This window comes from Pan troglodytes, chromosome 3, assembly GCF_028858775.2.
Source record: "Pan troglodytes isolate AG18354 chromosome 3, NHGRI_mPanTro3-v2.0_pri, whole genome shotgun sequence".
In the NCBI taxonomy this organism is placed as follows: domain Eukaryota; kingdom Metazoa; phylum Chordata; class Mammalia; order Primates; family Hominidae; genus Pan; species Pan troglodytes.
In genome coordinates this window covers 186,873,571-186,890,585 of record NC_072401.2, presented here as the reverse complement: position 1 = coordinate 186,890,585, position 17,015 = coordinate 186,873,571, and the positions used below count along the sequence as shown (strand labels likewise).

General features: G+C 39.2%; 1 protein-coding gene across 17 annotated transcripts in view; it reads right to left on the bottom strand.

The window, feature by feature from the left end:
* The window catches only part of SNX25 (sorting nexin 25), a 190,402-nt gene that overhangs the window by 120,929 nt on the left and 52,458 nt on the right, over window positions 1–17,015 (bottom strand). For all 17 annotated transcript variants that reach the window (XR_010156373.1, XR_010156374.1, XR_010156376.1 and 14 more), the window contains one exon: window positions 3,878–3,962. Coding sequence is in view for 13 of the 17 variants with exons in the window: in XM_054683529.2 (XP_054539504.1) it covers window positions 3,878–3,962 (85 nt within the window). In the remaining 4 variants the exon portion in view is untranslated. The remainder of the gene's footprint in view (window positions 1–3,877; window positions 3,963–17,015) is intronic.

Here is a 17,015-nt window from a genome sequence, read left to right as displayed (position 1 = left end):
AGCACTTTGGGAGGCCAAGGCAAGCGGATCACTTGAGGTCAGGAGTTAGAGACCAGCCTGACCAACATGGTGAAACACTGTCTCTACTAAAAATACAAAAATTAGCTGGGCATGGTGGTGTGTGCCTGTAATCTCAGCTACTTGGGAGGCTGAGGCACAAGAACTGCTTGAACCCAGGAGGCGGAGGTTGCAGTGAGCCAAGATCATGCCACTGCACTCCAGCCTGGGTGACAGAGCAAGACTCCGTGTCACACACACACACACACAACAAAACATTATTGAACTATATACTTAAAATGGTTATAATGATAAATTTTATGTTATGTCTATTTTAACACAATTAAAATTTTTTTAATATTAAGGACAGAGTTCTAATTCCAGGGGTGGTAGAATAGCTTATATCAGACTAACCTTCCTATAGAAAATAATTTGGAAATCTGGAAAAAAAATTTAAAAATTACAGATGTTCCTCAGCTTATGATGGAGCTGCATCCTAATAACACCCCCATCCCACCCCACAAAAGTAAAAAAAAAAAACCATAAACTGAACTATCATAAATCAGGAACCATCTGTATTTAAAAGCACTGAGAGCAACCAAACTTAGCAATTAGAAGGGAATCTATTATTGAAAGAAAGGAATGGCACTAGGTAAGATCCATGTTTACACACAGCTTTTCCCTAAAGGCAACTGCAGTCTTAGAGGTACAGGCAGTAAACTGGAAGAGAATGTCTTTTGTGTTTTTTTTTTTAATATATCAGGAAACAGATTTAAGAGTTGCCAGGGCTGCTGAAAATAAAGGCAAGAAATAAACACCATGAAATCTGGGTACAGATTCTCAAATTCATTGCCAACTGTGAACTACACATGTATAGGGGTAAGACTACAGGAGACCAGTGGAAAGCAACAGCTGGAAGACTCAAAGAGCTGAGCAGATACTCCAACTACTGTCCACCAGGGAGACAGAGTTTGGAGCTAGAATTTCACTAACTGTGTTGGGCTTTCCATTGCAATTGTGGAAAGGCCATGAACCAGAGTTAAGTCTATGTCCTCAGACTGAGGGACTCACTTTAGATGAAGGACAAAATCCAAACACATCCATCCTCAGAAAATGTATAAAACCAAGTATCTTCAAGGTGATCAGCCATTAATTAAACTGCATACTAAAAACCTCTTCAGAGGAAGATAACAGAATCTAGAACGTCTAAAAAGCAGCATCCACATTGTCCAGTATACAATCAAAAACAACTGGACATCAGAAGAAACCCCCAAAAAGTGACATCGAGTCAAGAGAAAAAGCCATTAACAGAAACCAACATCAAGATAGCCCGGATGTTGGAATTAGCATAAAAGAACTTTAAAGCAGCTACTACAAAATATGTTCAAGAAATTAAAAATAAAAATGTCATAATAATTGACAGACGAGAGAATCTCAGCAGAAAAGCAAACATTGCAGAAACAACAAGTAAAAAGAACCAAATGGAAATTCTACACATGAAAAGCACAAAGTGTGCAATAAAAATTTCACTGGATGCACTTAACTACAGAATGGAGATGAGACAGAAAAAAAAATTGGTGAACCTGAAAAAAATCATCATCATCCTATCTATCTAAAGAACAGAGAGGAAAAAAAGATTGGTAAATTGGACTTTATCAAACTTGAAAACATCCACTCAAAGATAGCATTAAGAAAACAAAAGGCAACTCACAAACTAGGAGAAAAATCTTCTGTATCTACATCTAACAAAAGACATGAATCCAGATATTTTAAAAACTATAAATAAATTATAAGTTTAAAAAAGACTTGCATAGACACATCACAAATAAAAATCTGAAAATTGTCAATAACACATGAAAAGGTGTTTAATATCATAGTCAGTAGGGGTATGCAATTTAAGGCCACAGTAAGATACACCCATCAGAATGGCTAAAAGAGGAACAAAACAACAGCAAATGTTGGTGGTAATATGAGACAACCGGAACTCTCATAAACTGCTGGTGAGAGTCTAAAAAGAGACAATCATTTTGGAATACCGTTTGGTAATTTATTATAAAGTTAAAAATACAACTATCCTATGGCTCAGCAATTCTCCTCCTATTTATCCAAGAGAAAAACATATGTCCACTGAAATATCTGTTGATAGCAACTGTATTGACTAACTTTCCAAAACTTAGAAATAACCCAGATGTCCCACAGGAGAAAGGGTAAACATATTGTCATAGCTGTATCACTGTAATGGAATACCACCCACCCAAAAGTAACAAAGAATAAACTGATATACACAATATGGATGAATCTAAAAACATTATGCTGAGTGAAAGAGGCCAGGCATAAAAGAATACACACTGTATGGTTCCATTTCCATAAAGTTTTAGAAGAGACAAAATGAAGTGATACCATGAAGGGTGGGTGTTGATCAAAGGGGAGCATGAGGCAGATTTTCTAGAATGATGGAAATGTTCTCTATTTTGAATGAGGTGGTTATACAGTTATGCACATTTATGAAAATTACTGAATTGTATAATTAAGATTTGTACATTTCAAAGTATGTAAATTTTACCTCAATAAAAGCAATTAAGAATAAATCCTGTACATTTTTTTTGAGACAGAGTCTCATTGTGTTGCCCAGGCTGGAGTGCGGTGGTGCAATCTAGGCTCACTGCAAATCTCTGCCTCTCGGGCTCAAGCAATCCTCCCACTTCAGCCTCCCAAGGAGCTAGGACTACAGGCATGTGCCACCACTCCCAGTTAATTTTTGTATTTTTTGCAGAGACAGAGTTTCACCATGTTGCCCAGGCTGGACTCCTGGGCTCAAGCAATTCACCCACCTCGGTCTCCCAAAATGCTAGGATTACAGGCATGAGCCACCACACCCAGCCAATCCTGTACTCTAAAAATCATGATTATGAGATTACGAATAATTGCCAAATTTTAAATCCAGTAAGTTTTATAAGTCATACTTTAAAGATTATAAATAATTGCCAAATTTTAAATCCAGTAAGTTTTATAAGTTGTACTTTAACTACTAATAGAAGTATTTTTTAAAATTTAATTATGTCCCCAAAGGTCTAAAATTCTGTGAATCCACACAATTTCAAACTGTTTCTGTACTGAAACAGTACTCTCATTTTCAGATTTTGATATGGTGATTTTTGTGAACTATGATGAGTAAAACACATATATGTACATATCACTTATTCGGCTCTCTTAACTTCACATCTAACATCATATATTCACCTGATAAACTCATGACTTGTTTTCTGAAAATTAACTGAAACTGTCAATGTTTTTAGAAATTTGATATTTAAAATCTTTCTTAAACCTTAATTTGATGTTCAAAATATATTTTTTAAAATTTTAATATTTAAAAGTACACTTATTTATTCCCACTTCCAGACATAGCCATATTTTACCTTCCACCACCCTGCTTCTGCCTTCTTCAAGACAAGCTTCATTGTAAACTCACTCCTCTGAAAGACTACTATCACTTAGTTGGGTTTAACTGGTTTATCTATGAGTGAGCCTGAGTCTATTTATCCCAACATAGCTTCTCTAGGTTATAGTTAGAAGAAAAAAAAAAATTTCTAAAACCCATTTTAGAAAAGAGAGAACAGATCTGTGCTTCATATGATGGAACTAGCTCTACATGGCTGGCTAGTTTCACATGATCTGGAAATTCCTACTCAACAAACGTGTAAATCCCTTACATGCAAACAAAACATGGATGTATTTAGTCATCAAATACAAACTCATGAAGAAAAAATTCCTAACACTACACGCAGACAAGAAGAATAAATTTGCTGGAGATTATTATTTTCCTCTTAGAATATAATGAATTGCTTTACATGGTAATTATATAATCTCATTTAATCCTTACCTTCTTTCAGAGCTTTATCCATATTATGAGAAATTACTACTCTTCTAGACTGAGCTGACTCATGTGAGTTTCCATACACAGGACTCTGAAATGAAAGGAAAAAAAATACAAAGCAGATTACTGAATGAATAAATCACATAAAAAAACAAAATCAAAGGTATGAAATGCCATCTAAACAAGCATTAAGATAAGGCTTAACGAATAACAGAAGTTTTTCCACAAAAGTAAATAAATGCTTAAGGTTAAAATTTTTTGGAAAAAAAATTAAGGAAGGATTTTCCCTACCAGATATCAAAACAGTATAATGACTGTATAGGAATAAATAAATCAACACAATGGTAGGGAGTAAACAAACCAATGTAGCTATATATGTGCAAATTAAGAACATAATTTTCTTAAGAAGAATTTGAAATTAATGATAAAAACCACACACTACTCAGCAAATGATGTTGGAATAATTTGATATTCACATGGGAATAAAAGGTTACGGTCTTCCATTTTGTATATAAATAACTCCAAAAAGATTAAACAGCTAAACATGTTTTAAGCTAAAAAAGAATTAAGAGGAAATAAGGGAGCAGCTTTTTATAATCTTGGAATGGAAAAGGCTTCTCTAAAATAAAACACAAAATCCAAATGGTATGAAGGGGAAAAAAATGACAAATCTGACTACCTAAAATGCAAAATTCTTGTTTCACAAAAGATGATGCAAACGAAATATAAATGATAGACTAGGAGACAGTATCTGTAACAATGTAACAAAGAACTATCATTAAATATACAGAGACTCCAAAAATAAGAAAATAACTCAAAAGAAAACCAAAGAAGTTGAAAGGGAAATCATAAAAGATAAACAAATGACCAATAAATGTATGACAAAAAAATGCAATCCCCTTTTTTACCAGAGGAATGCAAATTAGAGCAATGAGATACCATCAGACTGCCAAAGCAGCGGAAAGGACTCACCTATCTAATGTTCACAAGGACACAGGGAAATGGTTGTTTTCATATATTGTTGGGGGAAATATCTATTTCTACAAGCTTTTAAGAAAGCAGCTGAGCCACATATATCAAAACTTTAAAGGACTTTTTGAGTCTCACATGTTGCCCAGGCTGGAGTGCTGTGGTGCTCACTGCAACCACTCAGCTCACTGCAACCTCTGCCTCCCAGGTTCAAGTGATTCTCCTGCCTCAGCCTCCAGAGTAGCTGGGACTTCAGGCCCACGACACCACACCCAGCTAATTTTTTATTTCTAGTAGAGATGGGTTTTTGCCATGTTGGCCAGGCTGGTCTCGAACTCCTGACCTCATGTGATCACCTGCCTCGGCCTCCCAAAGTGCTGGGATTACAGGCGTGAGCCACCGCACCCGGCCTAAAGGACTTTTTATTCTGCAATGCCACTCCTAGGACTCTGCCCAATGGAAATCCAAAAAAGTACATGTATAAGGAATTTTACTGCTATATTAATTATAGGGGCAAAAAAAAATTGGAAGTAACGCAAGTTTTTATATATATACGTCAATAGTCAAAGAGTTAAATAAATTATTGGTATACCATTGAAAAGAATGCTTTAGGAATACATATATACCTTCATGGAAAGTTTTCTATGATGGGAAAATGTTTGCAAGCACAGACACTTTTAAAAGTGGTTTCCTCTAGGCGGAGGTATAGAATTTTAAGTCTATGTGTGTCTGTATAACAGCAAGTGATGTTAAAAATAACTGTATAAAGATACTGCTTTGGGCTGGGTGCAGTGGCTTACGCTTATAATCCTAGCACTTTGGGAGACCGAGGCTGGTGGATCACTTGAGGTCAGGAGTTTGAGTCCAGCCTGGCCAACACAGTGAGACCCCCGTCTCTACTAAAAATACAAAAATTAGCTGGGCGTGGTGGCGGGCACCTGTAATCCCAGCTACTTGGCAGGCTGAGGCATGAGAATAGCTTGAACCCAGGAGATGTAGGTTGCAGTGAGTTGAGATCTCACCACTGCACTCCAGCCTGAGAGAGCAAGACTCTGTCTGGGAGAAAAAAAAAAAAGATACTGCTTGGCATTTTTTTTCTTAAAGGAGAGACTATAGAATGAAAACCCCACTATCTTGCTAGTGAGACTACATTAAAAAGAGGATTTTTTTTACTTGATCACATATCACCGTAATCAAAAGCATATACAATGTAATTGGGGTGTACTTACTGGTTTGGAAGGAAAAAAAGAAACAAAAAAAATTGCAGAACATTTTTTTTTTCACGTGAGAAATATTACAAGTTCTTGACCAGCACTGCCACATGACTTGGAGAGCTAAAAGGCTAATGTTACTGTCGCCCTCATCCTACAAACAAGCGTGGAGAACCACTTCGTTTTCAAGCAGAGGCCAGACCAGCACAGATGCAATCAATCCCACAGCCCCAGGCCACCCAACTGGGAGTGGAGAATTTCCAGTCCTTGATTAGTCTCATGGTATCTACGATCAAGTGCCAAGGATGTCATCCCTGTTCGTGCTTACTGTTATTAAAAACAAACAAAAGTCTCCTGGTGACCTTATAAAAAAAAAAAGGAAAAAAGCCATAGATTCAAGATTTCTTAGTGGAATTTTTTTTTAAAACCTTAAGATGTACATGTTGCACCCAAGAAAGAAAAGACATTCCTTTATGCTCAAATTAATATATAGCATTCAACATTTTCCAAAGGAGTTTTTTAAAAATCTTAATCATAATCATATATAGACAAAGACATTTAATGCATAAAAGAAAATCATGTGACCTTTTAAAACTATTTTCTAGTTTCTGGGTCGCTCTCTATGAAATTAAATAAATGGTCTAGATTTTATTGAAATTTAACATTTTTCATTTAGTTCACAGAAAAAAAATTGAGGAAATGAGGAATTCTCAAATTCTACTGCTTTTAAAACATCAGGCAGATATTTAAACAACTTACGAATTTTGGGGGTAATATTTAATGGAGTTAAATGCTTTCAGAGGTCTACACTGCTAAATAATTTTAATCACAACTTCTCAATGCTTTGGCAAATAGTTAAATGAACACTACTGATCAAATGATAAAACCAAAGCCAAAAAACTTATTGAAGAAGTTCCTGGCCGGGTGCAGTGGCTCACGCCTATAATCCCAGCACTTCGGGAGGCAGAGGCGGGTGGATCACTTGGGGTCAGGAGTTTGAGGCCAGCCTGGCTAACATGGTGAAACCCCATCTAAAATTTAAAAAATTAGCTGGGCTTGGTGGCAGGCACCTGTAGTCCCAGCTACTCAGGAGGGTGAGGAAGGAGGTCTGACTGAGCCCAGGAGATGCAGGCTGCGGTGACCCAGGACTGCACCACTGCACTCCAGCCTGGGCAACATAGCAAGACACTGTCTCAAAAAAAAGAAAGAAAGGAGTTGTTCCTGAATTTGAGTTCTTAAACTGGAAACTGCCTGTAAGGGCTGGGTATGAATATGACTGACAGTACATGCATATCTGAAGCATATTCTTTGGATATGTGTCTATCTTTATAACTTCCTTCAAAACTTTTAATTTTTTATTTTTATTTTTTATCTTCCTAGTTACGGATCTACAACCTCTTGCCCTGTGTCTGTATATTTCTTTTATCTCGCTACTTCATACTTACATGTAACATGCAAACATATGTTTGTCACTACTGACTACATCTGAATAAGGCCTTTCGTTTATTTAATGATAAAATGGTGGTTTCTCTAAGAGCTAGGGGAAGGGGAGAATGGTGAGTTAATGTTTAATGGGTATAGAGTTTCAGTTTGGGGGGTTTTTTGTTTGTTTTTTGATAGGGTCTCACTGTGCCACCCAGGCTGGAGTACAGTGGTGCAATCTTGGCTCACTGTAGCCTCAATCTCCTGGCTCAAGCAATCCTTCCCCCTCAGCCTCCTGAGTAGCTAGAACTACAAGTGTGTGTCCTGCTATGTTTTAAGTTTTTTGTAAAGATGGGAGTTTCCCCATGTTGCCCAGGTTGGTCTTGAACTCCTGGCCTCAAGCGATCCTCCCACCTAGGCCTCCCAAAGTGCTGGGATTACAAGCATGAGTCACCGTGCCTAGCAGAGTTTCAGCTTTACAAGATGAAAAGAGTTATGGAGATAGATGGTGGCAATGGTTGCACAACATTATAAATGCATTTAGTATCACCGAACTGTATACTCAAAAATGGTTCAGATAGCAAATTTTATAAGTATTTTACCATAATAAAAATCAAATTGCAGGGGAGATGGGTTTATGAGAATAATGTTTTCTATTTTAGCTCTATTTAAGCAAAACCCCTACCTATTATTCTTTCAATCTGATTTTCCAATCTGGTTCTGAAGTTCCCACACCCCACCCGCTGGGAATCACTGGCCCTTACTAGAAAGAAAACAGTTCTTTGTTCCTATCCCATCCCCATAGCCTGATGGAGAATCTGTAAGCCAGGAGAACAGGAGAGAGAAAAAAACACCTCGTGGGCCAAAAATAACTGGGTTACTATGTGCAGTGTTATGATATATATTGGTTTTCATCCAGGGTTCCTGGCTCCTAACTCCCACAGCCCTTGTTACAGTCTTTTGTTATAATGTTGGGTGTGTCGGGCCTCGGGGGCAAGTCTCTGACCTTTTTCTGCCCTCCTTCTACTCTCAGGGGCCCCTGCCTCTCTGACTGTGGGTCTTAGGACCCTCCCATCAGAGATCCCACCCTATACTCTAGAGGAAGGAAAGCTCCAGAGGACAGGGCTCAGTGAGCTTCGGGACAGCTGAACATGTGAGGTTCCTGGAGGGTGGTGCCCAGGGAGGGCACGAAAGCTCCGCACCCCTCCCCCATACCTCACCATAGCATTTCTTCATCTGCATCTTTTGCAATATCTTCTACAATAAACCAGTAAATGTAAGTAAGCATTTCCCTGAGTTCTGTGAGCTGCTCCAGCAAATTAACTGAACCCAAAGGGGGCTCATGGGCACCTCAAATTGAAGCTGGTTGGTAAGAAATTCCGGCAGCCCAGACTTACAGACTGACGTCGGGGGTGGGGGGTTGAGGGCTCTTGGGGACTGAGCTTCACTTAATCTATGGGCTCTGACACTGTCTCCAGGTAGACGATGCTGGAACAATTAGAGGACACCCAGCTGGTGTCCGCTGCTTGGAGTGTGGGGAAAAAAACCCCACACATTTGGTCACGAAAATCTTCTATGTTTATGTTTGTTGTGGTATGAAAGCAGAGGAAAAAGTTTTCTGTACACATTCTGCATGGAAATTCCTTTTTACGGATTTAATATTTCTGAAGCCAGAATCTCCTCATGTCTGAATGAGCAGCCACTACATACTCTATTTCTTCCAGGTCAAAAGGGTAGAATCCACTAATCATTTTCCCCAAGATGAAATTTCAGAAAAAAAGAGAAAGAAGCTAATGAAAATTCAACAAATTTAAAACATGAATAAATTCCTGTGGCTCTGAGGATAACCAAACAATAATTGTCTTCATTCTCCTATTTATAGGTTTGAAAAAAAGAAACTTCACAAGGCAGATTTCCCCAAAGACTTACTCTATTATGCTAGCATAGGCTTCAGGTAAAGACAACCTCTTCCTGACAATCACCTTCCTAAAATGCCTGTTTTAGGAAAGATGAAAGAAAAATACGTGTACTTTGCCCACTGTCACAAAGGATAACTGATAATCTTCAGTATCCTGGTCCAGAAACGAGGACAGGGTACTCTACTCTTGTTTAAGTTTTCAGTATCCGTATCACAATATTAACTCATAAAAGCTCTTGGTGAACCAGACCGCTGTCCTGTAAAAAAAATACATCTTATTTTCTATTTAAATAAAATAAGTGAAAAACACACACAAAAAAACCCGAAATAACAAAAAAAAAGAAAGCAAAGAATAAAAAAGATTTAAAAAACAACAACAAAAATAAAGTTTTGTCTTCATTTTAAGATTTAAACCTATTTGAAAACAACGTATCAAGATCATTTTTAATCACCCAGTGAGTTTTTCTGCAGAGAGAGAAAATTTTAAGAACATTTTCAGAGTATTTTTCTAAAGACAGAGCAAAACTTGAAAGCTTTTATTTTTTTTCTTTTTGAGATGGAGTCTCACTCTGTCGCCAGGCTGGAGTGCAGCGGTGCGATCTCGGCTCACTGCAAGCTCCGTGTCCTGGGTTCAAGCAATTCTCCTGCCTCAGCCTCCCGAGTAGCTGGGACTACAGGTGCCCACCACCACGCCCGGCTAATTTTTTGTATTTTTAGTAGAGACGGAGCTTCACCATGTTGGCCAGGATGGTCTCGATCTCCTGACTTTGTGATCTGCCCGCCTCGGCCTCCCAAAGTGCTGGGATTACAGGTGTGAGCCACCGCACCTGGCAGAAAACTTTTCTCTAATATATGTGACAGATCCTCGCATGAAAAAGCGCATACGTTTTATCAATAAACCCTTTTCTGAATATATATCAGCTTTCTGTTTACTCCAGAGTACCAGCCGTAATGCGCTCAAACTGTCTTTGTGTCAAGGCTACTACAGACCCTCTTATGAGGAAACAACATCTAGAGAGAAGCCAGGCAGAGAAACCTGAGTACTCAGACACCAGAAGCAACTGAACAACCAGGAACTCCCTGGAATCCAGCCAACATACACACCTCATTGTCCACTGTTTTTAAGTAGGACACTGCTCACTGGGAGCCAGGGCAGCCAACCTGTAACTTGCAATTTTCTTCATGCCTATTACCTGGTCTTCTCAAATAAACAAGTGTCTCTCACCTCCGTTACATACATTTAAAAGTTTGATGTATTTTTGGTGCTATTTTGAAAAGGAAAACAGTTGTACAGAGTTCGAGGGGTGATGGGTGTAATATCCTATAAAGCTACTGAAATGGTTCATCTTACAAAAGCAAACACAAACTCCCCAAAAATCATCATTAACCACATGGAGCCGTCCCATGGCTGAGTCTCTCCAAGTATACGCAGCATCTGACAATCTACTGGGATCTCATGACTAACACTCTCATTCTTAAACTATGATAGTCTCAAAACCAGGACCTCTTTCGAAACAACGATATTCTGCCTCAGCCTCAAAGACTAATTTATTTAAAACCAAAGAAATGAAGAAAATATGCATATCCCTCCTCAGACGGATGAGAAGGGACTAAGAAACTTGAAAGGCCACCTACACCTAATATGATTAAGATTCTGACAAAAGATCATGACATGAGCAACAGTGTCACTCCCCACCTGGAAGCCAAGCAGCCGTGTTAAGAGAAAGAACACAGGCTCCCACGGCAGGCGGGCTCCACTCTGCCATTTACTAACGGTAGGTAGGTCCTTGACCCAGCCACTCCCCTCTCTAGCTTGCTTTTTATGTGGGCTAATATGCCTCAGGAGGATCAAATAAATAATATCAGAGATCTAAAAAAAGATGATAGGGGCCTGACAAGGACTCTAAATGTGTGAAGGGGATTGCAACTACTGTGCTGCTAGGTGCTCTAATTTTTTTTTTTTTGAGATGGAGTCTCGCTCTGTAGCCCAGACTGGAGTGCAGTGGTGTGATCTCGGCTCACTGCAACCTCCGCCTCCTGAGTTCAAGTGATTCTCCTGCCTCAGCCTCCTGGGTAGCTGGGACTACAGGTACGTGCCACCACGCCCGGCTGATTTTTGTATTTATAGTAGAGACGGGGTTTCTCCATGTTGGCCAGGCTGGTCTCGAACTCCTGACCTCAGGTGATCCGCCCACCTCGGCCTCCCAAAGTGCTGGGATTACAGGCACGAGCAACCAACCATACCCGGCCTGATTTTTTTTTTTTCCAACAACAACAACAAAAAAAGAAGTCATGAATTTTGGATGATATCTCCAACTAATTCAACGTTATTACAAACTCTGCAGGCTGCCACTGTTTGGGCTAAACTTTGAGCCATGTTCAAGCCGTGGGCGTCTAGTCTGTAATGGCTGCTCTCACAAAGCTCTTAGAGCGCCCACCAGATAGTACCACAAATACAACTCACAATGTTTACCAACTTCCAACAAATCCAAAGTGGGTTGATTGAGGGGTTTTCTAAAGGCACAGGAAGGGCAGAAATAAAAGCACGGAGGGGTTGAAAAGTTAAGCAACCAGTAAGACACAGCATAACAGAGCACATAATTCTTGAAGTATTTTTGCCTTTGAGGATGTGCTTTACTGAGAGGAAAGTGCACATTCCCTGGAGATGTTTTGCTGTGACGTAAAGCATTTAAGTATCCATACAAAACCTGGAGTTTGTTTCCTGAGTTGTGCTTTTATTGTGCTGAACCATGAACTAAAGAATATCTTACTTTCCTTATCAAAAAAAACAGAAAATTGTTAACATGATACTGAGAGGTTATCATTTAGGGACAGTGTATTAATAGAAAATAGTGGATTTGTGTCTTTTTTTTTCCCTCTTAGTCAAGCACAATTTCTACTTTAGATACAGGAAGGAGCAGCTATTCTTTAAAATTCAACCTACAAGTTTTCTCATATTACTGTTTTTCTAAATTTCAAAAATGCTATAATTTCTTTTTAAACTGTTATTTCCAATCACATAAACAGCAGAAATACATTCTCTATTATAGATGTAAGGAATTAAACTGACTCATAATGATGATCCAGATGATCACTAATAACATTTTGGTACATTTCCTTCTTGTCAGTGATTCCAACACTTACTATGTAACCTTGGGCAAGTTACTTTTCCATACCTCACTTTCCTCATACGTAAAATAGAGATAACAATAGTACCTACCTCACAAAATTGATACGAGCATTAATTAACACACACCAAGTACTGTAACAATGTCTGACAACAATAAATGATTGGTAACTTTTTCATCTGTATACTTTTTAAAAGAAATTGGTATCATGGTATACATACAACTTTGCATCTGGCTGTTTACACTCAGTATTTTATCATGAATATCTTTTATAATAATAAAAGACTCAGCCAATGTTTTGAATAGCTTATATCATAATTTATCCTCTTTTTCCACATTTAGTTTGTCTCCATCTTTTTTTTCTATTTAAATAAAAAAATGTTGCCACTGTTATGCTACTGGTACCACCAAAAATGTTCTAAAACATACTAAAAGCATCTATAAAATATATAGGTGGATTTGGACTCTGACTTGATTCAAAAGATTAAATGCCTCAAGAATTTTCTTTTGCTTCACAGGGGAGTCTTTTTTCTCTTCAGTCAGGGTCTCACTCTGTTGCCCAGGCTGGATGGAGTGCAGTGGCACAGTCATGGCTCACTACAGCCTCAAACTCCTGGGTACTATAGGAGATTGGTCAGGGTGGTGAGAAAAGTTATAAAAAGTTATAGGGAAAGATGCAAACCTTCTTGGAAGGCCAGGAGGTTTTGCAAAACTTCGGGAGAGAATAAAGCTGAAGGCAGCTAATTCTCTTACCCTGAGGCAGAGGGTTGAGAAGTAGGTGCAAGGGAATGTAGAGGAGTTTATCTAGATAAGTTTATTTACTTATGTTGCCCAGAAACTGACCTTAGATCATCCGCACACCAGACTGCTCCCTGCAAGGGGGGACAACAATGTTAATTACCCATAGATTGTGTTGACTCCAGGCCTTTGTCAGTAAATCTGTACTGAACATATACAAGCGGCTCTGGTTTATCAGGACTGCACTCTCTCTTCGGCCCCTAGTGCCAGCAGTACCCTAGCCACACTCATGCAAAATACCTGCATCTGCATATTCCTTTCATCCCTTGCTCAGCCAGGGTCTGCAGGACAGACTCAGCAGGGCTCAAGCAATCCTCCCACCTCAACCTCCCAAACAGCTGTGACTACAGGTGTGTACACCAACCCCAGCTAATTTTTTATTTTTTTTTTTTTTGTAGACGCAGGGGTCTCACTATGTTGCCCAGGCTGGTCTTGAACTCATGTCCTCAAGCAATCCTCCCACCTTGGTTTCACAAAATGTTGGGATTATAGTTGTGAGCCACTGCAACCGGCCAAAAGGGGAGTAGCTAAGAAGAAACTGAAGGAACAAAGGAGAGAATGGGGTGGGAGGTGAGGTACTCTGAGCTTTTCTGGCCTTGAAGCATGAATTATGCATAGGCGAACTGGAAAAATCCCTTTTCAGCCTCTTCGGCCAACCCTAAACCATGTCCCTTGAAAGCCCAGGTCCTCTGAGCAGGGCACCTCCAGAAGGAGAACTGAGTAATGAATGAGAGAGGCCGTGTGAAGGCACAGGTCAGGGCCTTCTATTCCCGAGGGGTACTTAGTAAGACCAACACAGCTTCCAAAAGCCTACATCTGTATCCCGATTTTACCTCACATGAACATAGAGAAAGATGAATGGCAGATTAGACCAGAAGCTTCTGTAGCTTATTACACCATGTATCAAAGTATGTTTTGTGTCCAGGCCAAAGGCCAACCATGCCTACATGCATCAAATGTATGATTCCGGTTCTGTTGCTACTTCCATAATGAAAGACAATTCTCTATTAAGATAGACCGAGAGACTGCATCCTATGAAGGGATATGAAACCATTAGATCTTTTCTCTGAACAAATACGAAATTAAAATGTGCTTCATGCTGGGGCATAATCCCCTTATTATTACTATGACAAAAGCATATTACATCACATTAGAGTGGCAAAAGCACTCAGTTAAAACCCAGAATAAATGAAGCTGCAGTTGATTATTCCCCATTAACTTGCTGGGCTATAATGAACATGTCCACCTCTCTGAGAGTCACGTCAATGTAAAATAATAATGTCTGCACTATTTAAATTAATGAATTATTATGCATTTGAAGAAGGATAATATGCACATAAAAGTGCTTTAACAATTATAAACCAGTTCAGAGATACAGGTTACTATTATGGTTCCAAAAGTCACAGCCTAAACTTTTTAACAATGTTAATTTCCTTTCCGAAAAATGATTATAGTTATATTACATGGGATTGATGTTATGACCTCTCATGGCATCATATTTTACTTTCATAGCAGATTCCTTTCGTAATGTTTCCTGGTGATTCACCTGCTTTCTAAAAGAAAAATAAGTATTAACACAAAGGCAAAATCTTTATTAAGTGATCAATAGAAGTAGATTTTGAGGTCGGTTAATAATACTTAGGTTGTTTTTGGGCGCTGTGGCTCACGCCTGTAATCCCAGCACCTTGGGAAGCTGAGGCGGGCAGATCACGAGGTCAGGAGATCGAGACCATCCTGGCTAACATGGTGAAACCCCGTCTCTACTAAAAATACAAACAAATCAGCAGAGCATGGTGGCAGGTGCCTGTAGTCCCAGCTACTCGGGAGGCTGAGGCAGGAGAATGGTGTGAACCCGGGAGGCAGAGCTTACAGTGAGCCAAGATCGCGCCACTGCACTCCAGCCTGGGCGACAGAGCCACACTCCATCTAAAAATAATAATAATAACACTTAAGTTGTTTTTCCATTCAATTGGAAGAATTAGATTCATGGGGAGAAAAAAGAGCTTTATCTCTAATTTCTAAGATTCAAATCTGAAGATCTTTACAAAACACACTCCATTTGATTACAAGAGAAATTTAAGTATATTTCAAATCAGACAAACACTTGAAAATTGAAATCAGAACATGTACTTGAAAATACACAGGCAGATAGCGGTTTGACTAAATTGGCAAGTAGAGAACGAATAGAGGCTAGAAAAAAAGAATGAAGAAAAGCAAACTGGCTTAGAAAAAGGTAACTGAAAACCCTGACAATAATTTTTGCATTTCTAAAAAAGTTTATATGATAAAAAAATTCTGTAACTATTTTATCACTGGCTTCTATTGTAATTTTGAGTTCATAAGGGAAATCATAGGTTTCTATGATATGAATCATGTTTCCATCAATTTATTCAATCATCTAACATTTACTGAGGACTCACTCTGTGTGCCTGGCACTTAGCTGGGTACTGGAGAGGGAACGGTAAATAAACTATGTTCTCTGTACTCACAGGGCTTCATTTATTCTTTTTTTTTTTTTTTAGACTAAGTCTCACTCTGTCACCCAGGCTGGAGTGCAGTGGCGCCATCTTGGCTCACTGCAACCTCTGCCTTCCAGGTTTCAAGTGATTCTCCTGCCTCAGCCTCCCAAATAGCTGGGACTACAGGCATGTGCTACCATGCCCAGCTAATTTTTGTATTTTTAGTAGAGACGGGGTTTTACCATGTTGGCCAGGCAGGTCTTGAACTCCTGACCTCAGGTGATCCACCCGCCTCAGCCTCCCAAAGTGCTAGCATAACAGGTGTGAGCCACCACACCCAGCCTTGGCTTCATTTATTTTTGATGGAAACTCATAATCGGGTAGCTAATGAGCCATACCACCATGGAAGGCTGGGCTTAGGAATTCTAATATTCTTCCTATTCTGGCATGCTCTCTACATTTCACTTTCTAGCCCAGGTCACAGAAGATAAATTACTCATGTATACAACCAATCCAAGAGAATTTTGAAGTTCATACATATTGAAGTATATTGGAAAAAGAATTCTCATGTCATAATAGTTCTCGCTGATAGCACTGAACATAAATGCTGAAGGAACCAGAAGAGCTGCCCCTGCTTTAAAGCTGTCCTGTAACTCAACAACTGGATGAGTCACGTTGAATTGCTTTTTTCACAGAGATCTTTAGTCATGAAATCAATCACTGTTTTGTACTCCATTACTGTCCTGGAATACCATAATGCCATTATCTTAGTTAATGTGTTAATTGTGAGGAAACATTTTAAATGGTCCATTTTTGAAGCATGATAAATCTAAGTACTGGTATCCGGCCTGTGGACATGACAAACTGCACGGCTCATGCACCTAGAAAGTCATGATAAGCAAACAGGATGTAGAGGAGGGGTCAGCCCATAAAAGGGAAGAAAATTGCATTATTGGGAAATTGAAACTTAAGCGGGGAAGGGGATGGATGGGGTATAACCTTATAAGGGGGATAATAAAACTTAGGCGACGTCCGGGAAGATTGTAACCCCGTAGTACTAGACCAATGAGGAACTGGGCAAGGGACTTGTGTGCTAGGAGATAAATTACCTGCTGTAACTGTCCCAGGTGTGCCTGCCTACCAGACACCCCATCTTGCAAGACCACCATTAAAAGTCTCTCTTCTGCTGTTCTTCATGTCTCTGAGTCCATTCTTTGGGTTAAGACGGGTGAGTGTGCT